Below are 17,233 nucleotides of genomic sequence, written 5' to 3' on the forward strand. Positions count from 1 at the left end.
GAGAAGAGGTCCTTCAATGGAGCTTCCCCAACCCAGGTATCCTCCCAAAAAAGAACAAAGTTACCATTACAAACATCATATCTGACAAAACTAAGAAACTAAGGAAGGATGCCATGAATAACTTTCCAAGGAGTTGCCAAGGTTGCCTGCTGTGATACTCTAGCATCCCTCCCATTATCAAAGCAACCATGAATACTACCCACCACCTCATGCCAGAGCCTCTCTCTCTCCACTGGCCACCTCCACAGCCACTTCCCCAGGAGTGCTTTATTTTTTTAATCAAATTCCCTAACCCCAACCCCCCTCCTCTTTATTTTGGCATACGATCTCCCATTTTATCAAGTGGTCCTTCTTACCTTCTCCCGGCTCCTAGAGGAAATCTCTCATCACCTTCTCTAGCTTCTTAGCTTCCCTAGGTGGTATCCTAAACACAGATAGGAAATAGGTTGGTAGGTTAGTTAATGTGGCTCTTATCAACGTGATCCTCCCCCCAAAGAAATATAGTTTTTCCACCAAGAAGTCAATTTCTTTTGAAACCTCTCCACCACTAGACACCAAAAACTACTTTCCCTAGGGTTTGCCCCTAACGGAAGCCCCAAGTGGGATATTAGAGTATCTGCAACAGGTTGAACACACAGATCAATAGCAAAAACCGAATGGACACCCATACCTAATTGCTGAGTAGGAGAAAGAGGAGCAAATAAGGCTTGTGGCTGAGACATTACTGGTGGTGCCCCGTCCATCCCTTTAGTTGGCAGTTGCAATGAAGTGGTTAAGGTTAATATTTCACCTTTGTCTATTCTTACCACTGGAGAAGCATGTTCCTTCTCTTTCCTTCCTAGCCTATCTTCACAGATCATCGAAGAGTCCTGTGACTTTGTACCGATTCCGTTTATGGTCTGAGAGGTTGGAGTTGCTCCCTCATGGAAAGGTGGGGTGATACGCCCGGCTGCCGAAGCTGAACTTCCAATCCTCCTCACCTCCGCATCTTCCTCTTGAGAGCTTCCTTCTAGAAAAAGGATCTCTGTGTTAAAACTTCCTTCCTGGAGCATGTCTAGGTTTTCTTGCAGGTCAAGACTTCCCAAACTCTCTGTATCAGTCGCATCTTCAACACCACTACCTTCTTCATCTAAGTAATCACTGTCTTCAACAAGGTCTAGATCCCACCGTTTTATGCTTCTGGGATTCCTCCTATCCGGGGAAAGATGGTTTACCTTCTTGGTCGGAAACCATTGCAGCGATGAAGTGGCCAAACCTGCAACTGGCGTGTGGATACGAGAGGAGGAGCTTGAAGGAGAAGATAATAGATGGTTTTTACCATTTATTGGAGCCTCCCCCTTCCCATTCACGTGTAACTTAAGTGAGTCAAGTGCCCTCTTTAATTGAGACTTGATTTGGGCTGACTTAAGTTGAGAACACGGCCCACCCTTGGTTTCATTAACAGGCCCAACAATTTTTAGAGGCCCACGCGTGCTTACTTGCATTGGCACGTGAGACTTTACCACTTCACACTCAATGCCCAGGACACCCGGCTCACGTTCACCCTTTTTTTTGGTTCGAACTGGTCTAAAACCTTTAATCTTCCTTCATAACTAAAATTTAAAACATCCTTCTTGCTGCCTTTAACCATCTAAGCATAAGATTTACTGCCCTCCCTTCTGATAACTTGCATTCCACATAGTTGACCACCCATCTACCCCTTCTCTTTTAAAGTCTCCAGTTTTTGCTTACACAAATCGGTGAAGGATTCATCAACCTTTGAGATTACCAATCTCCTTGTTCCACGTAAGGCCTCTTCTTCTACTTTCTCATCCCCTTCCTTGCGAGCCTCCCTCCACAGTGTAGCTTCTATGGAGGAGGCCAGCCAAACTGAGTAGAAGCAGCCTTCCACGTTTATCTCCACTTTTCTGGGTATGTCTTCTGGTTTCACTCCATTTAATAGAAGAGATGCTGATTGAAGGTCCCCCCAAAAGGCTCTGGCAAGATGACCACCACATAACAGTGCAATGGATGCGGCCACTTCCTGTTTCCACAAATGAAAGGGCAGACCTAGAACTCGTACCACCACCCCGTCCTCAGTGAAGAACTCTTTAGAGTTAGATGAAGGGTTCCACTTAGAGATTGAAATCACACCATATTCAGATTGAAAACTGATAGCTGAGAGTTCTAACTTATCTTCAGTCAGATCAAGCACCACTTTACTGTTCTCAAAAGGTGTTAGAATAAACATCCCTTTTAACATCATCTGTAATACGAGCAGGTCTGCAACTCTCCTCCAGTTGCTAACCGGATTCCACACATTTATCTTCCCACTCTTCTCTCCTGGAATAGCCAACCAGCCTGTTCTGTCCAAAGGCTAGTAGCTCTTGAACCTGGTCTTCATCTTCAGTTGAAACTTTGTTGGTTTTTCCATTCTCCTTCAGTAGATCCAAACGCAAGGTGTCCAGGTGTTGGATAAACTCTTCCAGTATTCCATTGATTTTCTTCCATCCAAGTCCCTGTCTACCTTCAGGAAAGCAGACTAGTTGCCTCCTTCCTTTCTCGAAATATTCAGAAAAAGCTAAATAACCCCCTTTACTGTTTCTTCTGCATTCTACAACAACCTCTTCCCTTCTTGAGTTCTCAATTCCTTCCAGTTTCCTTTGTTTACCTTTGAGGCATGCTTCATTCACACACTCCCTGAACCATTTAATCACCTCCATACCTTGCAACAGCACTGTGGCCTTCTTCCCTTCCCTAATCTTCAAGCTCGCCCCTCCTTTGTTTTTCAGCTCTTCAAGCAGAAATTCCTTGGCTTCAACCTTCAGCATTCTCCTCCATCATCCTGCAGCCACAAACCCATCAATAGTCGAACCCCCTGCAGCCACAACCTTCGACTAGCCTGGTTGAAGCATTGTCCGCATTCAGAAAGCAAATCCACAATTAAACTGCTTTTATAGTTGGACAGCCTATAAATTCTTGGAAAGGTTTGACAAAAAAGGAGAGCCCCCCCCCCCCAAGTATCTTCCCAGAACCTTACGCTTTTCGCTGAAACCACATCATACCTTATATTTTGCATGAAAGTAGGCAATAGAGTCAGAATTGACCTCTAGGGGCATCTCAAGGTTGCTCCCCTTGCAGGCCCGGAATCCCAACCATTTGGGTGTAACCATGGATGCTTTTGATCACCAAATGCCATAAAGCCTCTCTTTCCTTTGGGAATCTCAACCTCTAGGGGCATCTCAAGGTTGCTCCCCTGGCAGGCCCGGAATCCCAACCATTTGGGTGTAACCCATGGATGCTTTTGATCACCAAATGCCATAAAGCTTTTCTTTCCTTTGGGAATCTCCACAACCACTTCCCTAAAAAAGCCATGTTTTGTTCTTGAATCCTACCAATTCCCAAAACCACCCTGCTCTTTAGAACTGCTCGCCTTTTCCCAATTCAACAAATGTCTACTCTTACTATCCCCTGGATCCCACAAGAAATCTATAATGAATTTCTCCAACCTCCTCACCACCTTCCCTGGGACCCTAAACACAGACAAAAAAATAGACTGGGAGATTAGACAAAGTAGATTTGATCACAGTAATTCTCCTCCTTTTGGAAATTTAGTTCTTTTTCCAAGATACCAACCTTTTCTCAAACCTTTCAATAATGATCTCCCAAAAGGACTCGTCTCTTAGGTTACCGCCTAAGGGCAGTCCTAGAAATTCAATTGGCCACTCAACACTTCCAACACTCTTCCAGCTCCACACTCTCCAGGCTAAGACCCACTATACCACATTTCCACAAATTGGCTTTCATACCTGGGACTCTCCCAACTAGTTCTAAAATCTTTTTTAGAGTCCTACAATCTTGAACCCCCCTAAACTGACCTAAAATTAAGGTATCAACTGTAAACTGAAGGTGAGACACAACTTGGCTTTCCCTCCCAATTCTAAAATACCTGAAGATATTCCTTTCATCCACTCTCTTTAAAAGTTTACTGAAAATCTCTACCACCAAAGTAAACGACATTAGAGAAAGTGGGCCCCCCTGTCATAAACCTCTCGAAGCCTTGAAAAAATCTTTTGGGGAGCCATTAATCAGTATTGAAAAGTGAGTTGTCTCCAAACACCCCATCATCCAGCTTATCCATCTCTGACCAAAACCCATTTGGCCCATCACTCACCGTAAGAAATTCCAGTCCACATGATCATAAGCCTTTTCCAGGTCCAATTGGAACACAAAACCTTTTTTTCCCTGATTTTCTAAAATCCTCCACTGCTTCATTAGCTATTAGGGTTTGACCCAAAATTTGCCTATGCCTAACAAAAGCTCCTTGTTCCTTGGATACCACCCAATGAAGAACCTATTTCAGTCTCACCTAAAGAACCTTAGCCACTATTTTGTAAAGACTTGAATTAAGGCTAATAGGTCTGAACACATTTGTAGAGGCAGCCCCTACACACTTTGGTATCAACGACACAAAGGTTGCATTCATTCCTCTTCCCACTTTTCCTCTCTCATAGAATTCATCAAACACTTTTTTTAGATCCTCCTTAATCAAATCCCAACACTCATGGTAAAAAACCATAGTGAAACCATCCGGACCTGGGGAATTATCACCACTCATACCCATAACAGCCCTCTTAATCTCCTCCAAAGAGAAAGGTTCCTCAAGCCTTGTCGCCACCTCTGAGGGCAGTTTCTCCCACTGTAACCCTTCCACCATAGGCCTTTGTGTACACCTTGGTGTACAAAGCCAATAAGAGATTAAAATGCTCTCAATCTCCCCTTTATCACTGAATTCTTCACCATCAATCGCCACCCTAGAATCAGATTTTTCTTCCTCTCGTTTGCCAATAGGTGGAAAAATTTGTTATTGCCATCCCCCTCCTTTAACCACTTACACCTTGATTTTTGTCTCCAACAGATTTCCCCACTTCTTACCGTCATCTCCAAATCCCCCTTCAACTCTTTTTTAACTTTTATGACCTACACCAAAACCAAGCCAAGTATCCGCTTTATAGCCTAGATGATCTGAGTAGCTTTTAGATCGATCCCAACAGTATTATTAAAATTAATATTACTGTTGAAGTATGGGAGATTTTGTCACATCCCCCGCCCCATTTTTTATTATTAATGAAAGTCGTCTTTTAAAAAAGCAAAAAAAAAAAAAACACTGATGTAGAAATCAATAGTCCTTAATCATCTTAATGAATTACTCAAGTATTGAATGAAATACATCAAAATTGAATTGACAAAAAATGGGTTATTTTGATTCCAATTAATATGTTTAAAAAAGGATTATTTTGTAGGGATGATCTGAGTAGTTTTCAGATTGCCATATTTGCACTAAAGATAAGATAGTAAAAATCTTATACTTGACTACTAGATAGTGATCATGCCAACTCAGTTTGCATTTGCCACCAGTCAAAATGAGTCAGCAACTAAGTTCTAGTACAGTTAAAGTTGATCCTATAAAACATAGAAACATGCAAAATGTACCTTGGGACCAAATGTACTGCAAGAAGCAATTAAGGTTGGTTTTGCTAGCACATGATTAGAATCCACTATCTTGCGGCATCCTGAAGGAACATAGAATTGATCAGACATCATTCTCTTCACATCTTCTTGTACTTGGTTTTGAACATTCTTCAACTTGGGTCTACATCAACGCAAAAATGAGAATCGAATGCATCATGCATGTCACCATTCAATTTTAATAAAATAAAGAAAATCATTTATAAAAATATGTAAGTTCTCTTACAAAAAAAAAAATGGGAAACAGAAGTACAAGATACATACCCCATGAGTATAAACATTGCTATGACTTGGTACTCTTGCATGCGTTCAGCAATACTGGTAAAACCTCCTTTCTCTAGTAGCACCTGCTTCAGTAAATAAAGCTATATAGGAAAATCCTTATGAAATGAAATACATTTCTAAACTCCAAAATACTGTGAAATAAAACAAGAACCTTGAATTTAAGATGCATTGGATGGACCATTCCCAATAATCAGGCACAGATGCCAATAGATACTTTAAATAAATCTATGCTTCTTGCAATGAGGAGATATTACATATTAGCTCATCATTGTTAGATATGTTTGTAATTTCGAGAGATGCATGTTGGTTCGGCTGTCTTAATTTGTATGTTTATCTTTGTTGGGTCTTAAGTCATTAGTTATTGGGCCTTAGTTACTGGGCCTAATCTTATTTAGTGTTTATTTTGACTAGGTGTCCCATCACTAATCAGGGGCATTCTTATCTATTTATGTAACATTATGTAATGTCCTTATATATAATAGATTAGGGCTGGCTGAGCATTATTCTGCCGCCCATCTCATTTTTTTCTTCTTCTTCTTCTTCCTCTTTTTCTCTCATTCGACAGCCCTATTTCAGCAAACATGGTATCAGAGCACTGATCTTTCGACTGGTTACAGCAGCCGCCTCTTCTTCTACTCGCAGGTAACTCTCCCATCTTTCTTTTTGGTTGCTACAAAGAAACCCTAGGGTTGGTCGTAGAACACAGCTAGACCTACATCTAGGGTTTCCCTTGGTTGTAGGGCCCAAGGGGAGTTAGACCCAGAGGCTGATGCCCTAATAGACGCAGTACAACAGACTGTAGCCATTCGGCTAAGATAGATCTGTGTAGAACAGATCTAGGCGGAAGGACTAATCTCAGCAGTCCTAGAACTGTTTGTGGGTGAGGTTATAACCTGCGATAGCAGTGCTTAGCACACAATAGAAGCCAACACAGCAAGTTGCAGGCTGCGACAGCAGTAATTAGAACACAGCAGAAGGTAGCACAACAGAGTATAATCTGTGACAGCAGTAATTAGGGCACAGTGTGCAGTGTAGTACTCAGTGTTTCAGCTCTGTGTCGGGTTCTCAGGACTGAGTTTACAGTGCAGCAAGTTCCGTAAGTGTGAAACAGTTCTCTATATATTGCATTTACAGTCTTGGCATTTACAAGTAAGTGAAGATGTCTTCCATATCCGGGGAAGTGTCTTCTAGTGATGTTAGGGCTTGTGGGAGGTCTCCTAATCTGGAGAATCCAAATCTGCACAGCCTACAGATCACAAGTGTGTTGTTGGATGAGTACAACTTCAGAGAATGGTCTGTCTCAGCCATGCTTTTCATCACATCCCGTGAACTCACTAGTTACTTGGACGGGCAGAAGAAGGAACCAGAAGTGGGGAGTGCAGAATATGCAGCTTGGCGCAAAGAGAATGCTACAGTTATGTCCTGGCTACTTGCCTCAATGACTCCAAGAGTAGCTAGGACTGTTCAACATTTCTCCACGGCTGCCAAGATATGGGAAAAAGTTTCTAAAACCTATGGGCAAAAAAAGAATAATGCCAGAGTTTACAGATTGAATCAAGACATTGCTGCCTTGAGGCAAGGAGATATGAGTGTTGCAACATATTTTGCTACACTAGAAGGACTATGGGAAGAGTTAGATCACCACCTTATTATTGATTGGGAGAGTGCCGGAGACAAAGAAAAGCATGACAAACAAATTGAAGAGGGTAGAGCATTTAAGTTTCTAGCTGACCTAGAACCTATATATGAGAGCATAAGGTCCCAAATTCTAGGAAGGGATGAAATGCCAGACTTACATCATGTTTACTACCTTGTGAGGAATGAAGAGGTGAGAAGAAAAGAGATGCAGGTTGATACTCAAACAAAACTAGCTGAACAGTCTGTGGAGCATTCGGCCCTAATCTCTATAAATCAAAGGGGAAACAGGCACTCTGACAAGAGACATCTGAAGTGCACCCACTGTGGAGGGGAAAGGCATGTGAAAGAGACCTGTTGGGTTCTCCATCTGCATCTGAAGCCAGTTGCATTGAGGAAAGATAAGAAGCATCTGAAGGGTCAATCTGCAAGTGTGAATTTGGCTACGGGTCAAAGTGATGATGGTTCAAAACACTCATCTACAGTTACTTCCTCTTCCATGGGACAGACTACTAATTCCCCTCGAACCGGGTCCTTGGGTTTTACTACCGATGAGGTAGAGGTACTTAGTCGGGCCCTAGCCCGTCTAAGGACCAATTCTCTTCCATCCTCCTCCCTTGCCAGATCAGGTATTGTCCCTGCCTTTAGTGCAACTAGTACTATTGATCCTGCCTCTTGAATTATTGATTCTGGTGCAACTAACCACATGACACACATGTCTTCTCTATTTTCTTCCTATCATTTAATGTCTGGCCAAGATAAAATGAGGGCTGCTGATGGTTCTCTCTCTACCATCTCTGGGAAAGGAGTGGTTGACCTAAGCAAGAACCTCTCACTAAAATTTGTCTTGCATGTTCCCAATCTTTCTTCAAATCTCTTATCTGTTTCAAAGCTTACCAAAAATTTGAATTGTAGCGTAACCTTTTTTCCTACTCATTGTGTCTTTCAGGACAGATTGACGAAGTGAACGATTGGGAGCGGTCATGAGTGTGGAGGTCTCTACTACCTTGATGCAGACATCAGTTCAGGTACGAAGGTCAAACAATTCAGGTCAGATAATGCTGCAGAATACTTTGAGAGGTCCTTGAATCTGTTTATGGAGGATGCTGGAATGATTCATCAGTCATCTTGTACTAGTACCGCCCAACAAAATGGGGTTGCTGAGCGCAAGAATAGGCACCTATTGGAGACTGCTCGAGCCTTACTATTTCAGCACAAAGTTCCAAAAAGCTATTGGTCTCAAGCAATCCTTACTGCATCATATCTGATAAATCGAATGCCATCTAAGGTATTGGGGATGAAAACTCATTTCTCTGTTCTTTGCCCTCATCTTCCTGACTTTTCTCTTCCATCGAGAGTCTTTGGTTGTGTATGCTTTATACATGTCAAGGATCCAAAGAAAACCAAATTGGATCCTAGGGCTACAAAGGGAATCTTTTTGGGGTACTCCCCTACTCAGAAGGGATACAAGTGTTATGATCCAGTCACCAAGAAAAAATGTCACAAAGGATGTGGTATTCTTTGAGTCTCAATCCTATTTTCACTCTTCCCAGGATCCTCTTCAGGGGAAGACTAGTGGGATGGAAGAGGATTCTTCTGTTTCCCCATTCTTTGTACCTCTCTCAACCTCAGGCCTTCCATCTTCTCCTCCTAATCCACCTAGTTGTGGTATCCCGGGTGAATCTAGTGAGGCTCCCATTGTACCAGCTACTACTAGTGATGTCGCAAATATTACTGAAGACTCCAGCAGACTGCAAAGAGATATCAGAATCACCTACAACAGAAGGAAGAAGGGTCCTCTAACTCATGACAGCGACCAATTGGACTCGGATCAACCTGTCTCAGAAACTCAAGGTAATCCTATCAGTTCCTCTGACTTGGATCTTCCTATTGCCCTTCGTAAGTCTACTCGTTCTTGTACTATCAGATACCCCATTGCTGATTTTGTGTCTTACTCACAATTGTTTCCTCGTCATTGTTCTTTTGTGTCTGCTCTATCTTCTGTACATGTTCCTACCAGGTATTCTGAGGCAGTATCTGACCCAAAATGAAAAGAGGCTATGGACGAAGAAATGAAAGCCTTAATGAAAGCAAGGACTTGGGAATTAGTGGATCTACCAGAAAGGAAAGGCATTGTTGGATGCAAGTGGGTGTTCACTGTGAAGCATAGGGAGGACGGGTCCATTGAGAGGTACAAGGCTAGACTGGTAGCAAAAGGGTTTATTCAAAAAGAAGGGATTGACTACAAAGAAACCTTTGCTCCGGTGGCAAAACTCAACACAATCCGAGTTTTATTATCATTAGCTGCAAATTTCTCATGGGAGCTACATCAGTTGGACGTGAAGAATGCTTTCTTGAATGGCAACCTGCATGAAGAGATGTTCATGGATCCTCCACCAGGTTATGGTTTTGGCAAGAAGGTATGTAGATTGAGAAAAGCCCTATACGGCCTTAAGCAGTCCCCTCGATCTTGGTTTGAGAAGCTATGTGGGGTCATGAAGAAAGGGGGTTACACTCAAAGTGGGGCAGATCATACCCTATTCATAAGGAAGAGAAATGGCAAACTTACGGCACTTATTGTCTATGTGAATGATATGGTAATTACAGGGAATGATCAGGAAGAGATTAAAAGACTAAAGGAGGTTTTGGTTACTGAATTTGAGATCAAATATCTGGGTCAACTGAGATACTTTCTTGGGATTGAAGTTGCAAGATCCAAAGATGGCATCTATATATGTCAGAGGAAATATATCATTGATCTTCTTCAAGAGACAGGCATGATGGGGTGTAGGCCAGTCGATACTCCAATAGAACAGAATCATGGTCTACAGGTGTCAGTAGGAGAGGACTACCTTGATAAGGAAAGATACCAAAAGCTGGTGGGGAAGTTGATTTACCTGTCCCTTACTCGCCCTGACATTGCTTATGCTGTACATGTTGTCAGTCAGTTCATGCACATTCCTAAAATCCCTCTCATGAAAGTTGTGGAAATGATCATCAGATATTTGAAGTTTTGCCCGGGGAAAGGGATTCTGTTCAGGAAAAACAATAAAATTGAAGTTGAAAGATATACTGATGCAGATTGGGCTAGCTCTGTTGGGGACAGGAAGTCTACTTCTAGGTATTGTACCTTTGTTGGAGGAAATTTAGTTACATGGAGGAGTAAAAAACAAAATGTGGTTGCTAGATCTAATGCAGAGGCCGAGTACCGAGCTATGGCTCATGGTGTTGCTAAACTCTTATGGCTTAAGATCCTGCATGGTGAACTTGGAATAAAGATTGAGTGCCCTCTCAGGTTGTACTGTGACAACAAGGTTGCCATCAACATTGCAAATAACCCAGTGCAACATGATAGAACGAAACATATTGAGGTGGACCGTCACTTTGTTAGAGAATGAATTGTCTCAGGAGAACTCTGCATTCCTTATACTCCCTCCGAGATGCAGATTGCAGATGTTCTAACTAAAGGGTTAGCTACAGTGAAATTCGTGGACTTACTTGGCAAGCTAAACATGATTGGCATCCATGCTTCTTGCAATGAGGAGATATTACATATTAGCTCATCATTGTTAGATATGTTTGTAATTTCGAGAGATGCATGTTGGTTCGGCTGTCTTAATTTGTATGTTTATCTTTGTTGGGTCTTAAGTCATTAGTTATTGGGCCTTAGTTACTGGGCCTAATCTTATTTAGTGTTTATTTTGACTAGGTGTCCTATCACTAATCAGGGGCATTCTTGTCTATTTATGTAACATTATGTAATGTCCTTATATATAATAGATTAGGGCTGGCTGAGCATTATTCTGCCGCCCATCTCATTTTTTTCTTCTTCTTCTTCTTCCTCTTCTTCTCTCATTCAACAGCTCTATTTCAGCAAACAATGCATATTTATCCTGATGGGCAATTCCATGTCCCCACTAACTGTCAGTTTTTATAGCCCTTGAGTTGCAAGATGAAGGTTGTAGATCGTATCATCCTGTATTCCCGCCTTGTGCACCACTACATTGTGCCTGTGCTGGTAGAAGGGAAAGGAAGGTTGGATGCTTGAAGAAAGCTTGAGAAACGCACTATAAAAACTTTTTGAAGAAATTCCTTTCCCATTTAATTTTGTTCAGAAGTAAAAAAAATATATATATAGAAAAAAAGAACTACATCATTTGCTAAGAACAAAAAACAACACAGACAACATTTCTGAAAGCAGTGCTGAAAGCTTCAAAAGTGTTTGTTCCAAGCTATGAAAGGATGTGAACCTATAAAGTTAAATCTCCAGGATGGAGTAAGGTTTTGGATCTCATACTTTTTCTTTCAGAAATGGTCACAATACCAAAACACACACCCACACAAGCATGCACACACAGACATATTCTACCACCTTTGTAAGATTAAGAATTATGTTATACTTCATTAGGTATCAAACCAGATGAATGGCTTTTCTTTTTCTAATTTTATTAGTAGAAGAATTGCTTAATGCTTAATATTTAGAACCTGAAATGTGGATGATGATTTCTTCTTAGAAGGTCTTAACTAAGAACTGCAGAAACTTACTTATCAAAAAATAAATACATAAAAAACAGCAGAAACTTTGGACATAATAATGGCCTTATGTAGTGCACTTCAACGATCTCTTTTGTGATAGTTTATTGCTAGAATCTAATCTAAATTTGACAAAAATGATCAATTCCCAAGGAAAAGAAGACATACAAGAACTTCAAAATTGTTACTGCAAACACCACTTAAGAAGTAATAACATTCATAAGCATTATTGAAAATAAGGAAATTACGGAATCAAGAAATAGAGGCTGATCTTCTTCTAGGAAGATGTGATTGATGCTCTTATAGAACTCAAAGTTCCATTTTTCACCCCTCTCATGGCGCCCACTTGTAATCCAATCAACAATGACCAAGCTTGAGTCTAAAACCACTCTGAAGACCTGCTTCTGATGGTACCTTGCTGTAGAAAAACATGTCACTGGATCTGGAATGACAACCAGAAGAGCATTGCTTCCAATTTGCGCCTACTGCATGGCATAAATTTGCCACCATTACTGATAAACATCTCTAATAACCAGTTGGTTTACAATCAAAGATGAATTTACAAAACGTTTTTTGATCGATAATGAATCTACAAAACATGAAAGGGAACAATTGTGCTTCCTTCCCTTTTCAATTAGGTTAAGGAAAATTTTACCTCCAAGAATTGCTCCGAACATTTCGACCCCACTGACTTGTATACCTGAACCAGGATTAAGTTATGATTTCAAAATAATTAAAGAAAAATAACCCAGAAAATCCCAGCAACTAATGATGAACTAATGGAATTAAAACAAGCCATCAAGAGATTCAGGAATAAAAAATAAGATTGATCCGAGGAAATGCAACAAGGAAACCCAACTTAGAACCGTATATCTGACATATAATCAATATAGAAAACTAAAAGTCAACTAAAGTCATGATAAAAACACTAAACCTTAGTGGAAGCCTGCGTTGTTAAGACGGTGCTGCAGCCATCGCCGATAGTCAGCCTACATGAAATGTAGTCTCCCTATACCCAATACGAAAGAAAATTAGTTAAAATATACTATTTAGAGAGAGAAACAGAGGAGGGGGAGAGCGAGAGAGACAGAGACAGAGAGGGAGGGAAAGGGACATACAGAAACTATGCCCCCACCATAGGTGAGACTGTAAATCCACACAACATCAGCTTTGGAGGAGCCCGCCTAAGACCCATCAGCAGGGTAGAGAAAATCAGATGGTTCTGATGATTAGTGATTGACCAATAAAATCGTGATCAACGCTTTCAAAAACAGAATCGAAACGAACCTTTCTGGGTATTATGAATTTGAGGGGATATTTTGAGAAGCAACGAGTGACAGTTGATTTGCCTTGGACCTTCTCAACTACCACGAAACCCGTCTCCATCTCTCTCGCTCGCTCGTTCTAGTCTCATCTAATCTACATGCGTTAGTTACGGATGTCAACGAGTCGTTTTTGTAATGACCCGGGGTGCCTACGAGCCGAGCTTCTCACGACCTATTCGAAGTCGTCTCGTGAAAAAGCTTTCGAAACTCGTTTGCCAGTCGAGTCTAATATAATAAATAAATAAATTTTTATTATATATAATAATAATTTATATAAAATATTTTATTTTTTTATATGTATGATAATAAATAATTTTTATATAAAATAAAAAATGTTTTTATATGTATAATTTTATTTTTTAGAAAAAAAATTGGCTTGTAATCAAGTTTAAGCAGAGTCGTGCTCGAACTTGCAAACTTTAAAGCAAGCCAAGCTCAAGTTCAAGTCTCTAATTTGAAATCGAGCTTAAATTCAAGCCTAACACAATTTCAACAAACCGAGTTCGAATAGCTAAATATTCAGTTCGACTCAGCTTAAATCCACCCTTAATTGGGTTTGGATCGATCGAATTCATTCTAACCCAACGCAATTAAATTTAGTAGTGTTATTAGGGGCAGTGTTGTAGAACACAAATTGGACAGTTGAACCGGTGAACTGATGACCTTTTTGGTGAACCAGTGAACCGATGAACACAAACCGGATAGTCAAACCGGTGAACACAAACGCGATTAAATTAGTGTTATTAAATTCAATAGTGTTATTAGTGTTATTAGGGACAATTGAACTAGTGACCAGTGACCCATTGACCTTTTTGGGTGTAAGGGTGACATGGGTCAAGCCAAGTCGGGCACATGATAATCACTAAGGGCTATAGCCTAGGCTTGGGCTCAGTCAAGTTCCAGACTTGAAACATAAGCCCAAGCTTAAGCCTAATTCCAGTATATATATTGGTATAGGTAGGGGCAAAATACCTCATTCATAATGGACTAAAAAGTAGAGAAGGAGAATCGGTTGGCCCAAACAGCATGCATGACCAAAAATGTTATTAGGGGTGCTTATTGTATGGTTCAAACTGTAAAACATAATTGAACCAAACTGAATTTGCGATTTGACTTCGATCTATAATAAAAAGAAAAAAACAATTTAATTTGGTTTTAAAGTTTTGAACAAACGTGTTATCATTTTGTTTTGTTTTATTAAACTTTATACACCAAACTAAACCGTAAACTGCATTAATATAATATAAATAATATATATATATATATATAACAAAATACTGAACATTTAAAGCTTTAAATTATAAATATATATTTATTTTATAAAATGATAATAAAGATTAAATACTAAAGACTTCTAATTTTAATTTTAACTTTTAATTAATAATTGAATTGATATATCTCTCTTCTCTTCGATGCCCTCACCCCTTTCAGTTAGTTAATTTTTTTGTTCTATACCAGTCCAAGTGAATCATAAACAGGTCCAAAGTCCACAAACCATATTAGAAACTACACAAACCGTAATAAAACGGTTTAATTTGATCTGAAAATTTTTCAAATCATAATTTACTAGTTTGGTATGAGATATTCTCTAAACCGGACCACAAATGCCTCTAAATGTTATTGTAGTGAAATCTGATTTGGTGATAGCTTAGATCTTTTACAGTTATGTTGTGTGTGTTTAGTTCATCCAACAAGTACTGTATTTCTTTTTAACAAGGAGTAGTAGAGCAAAAAAAGGACTAGAGCTATGTCCATATCAAGCTATCTTTTCTATTTCCAAGCTACTAATAGTTAGGGTACTTGTATGGTTTCCCAGTGGCATGGGAAGCTCTAGATTAGAGGGCCAGCTGGTTTCCACTGATAATAGTACACGCTAATGTGCTAGGGTCTCATTATTTTCAAAAAGAAAAATTCTTTTGGCTCTAAAAGATCCGGGAAAGGGCTTCTGCATAAAAATTAACAAAATTACAACTATTGACAAAATCATATACCTTTGAAAAAAAATTGCAAAAATAGTGAGTTGTATAAAAAGCTTATTATTTTTTACCAAATTGCCCCTTATTAAAATCCCACCCATTAGCTTAGATCTTTCTTTGTATCTCCCTTTTCTTACTTTGATAGAGCATATGTTTATTTCTCTATCATTTATTTGTATTTTTCTTGTATGTTGAAATGAAGTTGGAGGCTTCTATATTTGCAAAAAGCATAGCTCGAGCCCTTTACAATGGGGAGATAGGATTTGTGTAGTCAACCACAAATATCTCCCACAAGAATACCCTCTACACTTACTAGAGAGTAAAAAGCCTAGAAGTTCATCGTTGTCTCACAACTTTGCATGTTGTTGTAGCCAGGGAGACTACTAGAACGGTAAAGGATGTTTTGCCTCATTAGTTCGTGAAAGGCACATGCTACTCATCTCAAATGATCAAGGAAGATGAAGCTTCCTCATTCACTAGACTGGTATTGTGAAACACCATCCAACTTGTGTAATGCCAAATGGTTTCTAGATCTATAAAACACCATCCAATCTCCACTATACCAGATGACCTATATACCTGTGAAAATCATATAAAACTTTGTGGTTTATTGGGTTCTAGGTGCATTTGATGGTGTAAGTACAACTAAACCATCTGAGAGATAGATGTTTGCAACTATAGATGCTGTTCCAAAATTACCAGTCTTTTCAATCATATATAACCATGTGATTTAATTGGTTTTAAATGTGTTAAATCACCTGTGTAATTGATGATTATAACTATAATTAATGACTAAAAATTGTAAGCAATCATCTAGCCTGTGTAATGATGAATGGTTTCTAAGTTTGTAAAACACCATCTAGTCTCCACTATACTGAATGGTCTGTACAGTTGTGAGAATTATATAAAACCTTGTGGTCTGTTGAGTTTTAGATGAATTTGCAAGTGTAAATACTATATTGTCACCTAAGTGATAGATATTTGCAACCGCAATTGATGATTCAAAACTACAGGTAACCATCCAGTCTTTATAATGCTAGATGATTGCCAACCTTGTAAAACACCATTCGATTTATTGCTGGATGATGCCTAAATTTTTTTCCCTTTGAAGCACTGCTTGTTGTCAAGTTGTTAACCAAATGCCTAAACTTTTCCATGCAATAATGCACAAGTGAAGTGATTTCTTGTACCAAAGTTTTAACAACTTGTTTGACCTGTATTGACATCATTTTTTCAGATGGGACCTCTGCCAATACAAGAGGGTGTGGGATTTATATTCCACTAAGAAGTTAGAAACAATGAGCGCAAAGATAGAAAGAGAGAACGCCCTCAACAGCATAACATTTATTTCAAAGAAATCGATCCTTTGAGCATAAAGAGGCGAATTAATAACCAACAGAGGCATGGAAAAATGGCACGAACTCCCCTTTTGCTTTTGTTCTTTTAGATTGAGATGCCACCGGAGGCATGAAGTAGGTTTGCTTATGGGAGAGATAAATTGGAGATTGGGGGAGAGAGGTATAGGAACTAATGAGAAGAAAAGGATAAGGAAAAGCAAGAAGAATCCTCTAGAGAGAGAGAGAGAGTGGCGGACTTTTAAACCAAGGGCAATTTGGTCCAACTAAAAGCTTTTTTTCTCCCTACTATCGACTTTTGCAATTTATTTTGAAACGTATCTGATTTTGCCAATACAACAAATTTTGTTAATTTTTATGCAAAAAAACCTCTAGGAAATTTGGCAATTGTTGGTAATTACTAGAAAGTCTAATTTAACTATTTAATTGAAGTTGTTCGTCATTTGCTTTCCACTTCCCTAGCTCGAGCTTTCCTTTATGTTGTCACAAATGAAAGAGGAAGAAATCTTCTTATATTGAGTTGTCATAATGGTGGGAAGAACTTCATTGATCTCCCAAAGGTATCCTGGCACCTTGTGAAATTCCACCTCTAACTTGTCAATATGATCTTCCTAGG

General features: G+C 39.6%; 1 protein-coding gene across 13 annotated transcripts in view; it reads right to left on the reverse strand.

Annotated features, from left to right (window-relative positions):
- The window catches only part of URED (urease accessory protein D), a 28,950-nt gene extending 15,447 nt beyond the window's left edge, over positions 1-13,503 (reverse strand). For 5 of the 13 annotated variants that reach the window (XR_016101833.1, XR_016101835.1, XR_016101832.1 and 2 more), the window contains exons 1-7: positions 13,249-13,503; positions 13,080-13,145; positions 12,896-12,970; positions 12,617-12,661; positions 12,210-12,443; positions 5,773-5,855; positions 5,473-5,632 (exon numbers count right to left, since the gene is read on the reverse strand). Coding sequence is in view for 3 of the 13 variants with exons in the window: in XM_088953310.1 (XP_088809436.1) it covers positions 5,473-5,632; positions 5,773-5,855; positions 12,210-12,443; positions 12,617-12,661; positions 12,896-12,970; positions 13,080-13,145; positions 13,249-13,347 (762 nt within the window). In the remaining 10 variants the exon portion in view is untranslated. Of the gene's footprint in view, positions 1-670; positions 1,513-5,472; positions 5,633-5,772; positions 5,856-12,209; positions 12,444-12,616; positions 12,662-12,895; positions 12,971-13,079; positions 13,146-13,248 lie in introns of those variants that run through there. The other 8 variants (XR_016101842.1, XR_016101841.1, XM_088953311.1 and 5 more) reach the window with 2 other exon arrangements.
- Positions 13,504-17,233: the final 3,730 nt, after the last annotated feature.

Source organism: Nelumbo lutea, chromosome 7 (genome assembly GCF_056320005.1).
Source record: "Nelumbo lutea isolate HS-2025 chromosome 7, American lotus-T2T, whole genome shotgun sequence".
Taxonomy (NCBI): domain Eukaryota; kingdom Viridiplantae; phylum Streptophyta; class Magnoliopsida; order Proteales; family Nelumbonaceae; genus Nelumbo; species Nelumbo lutea.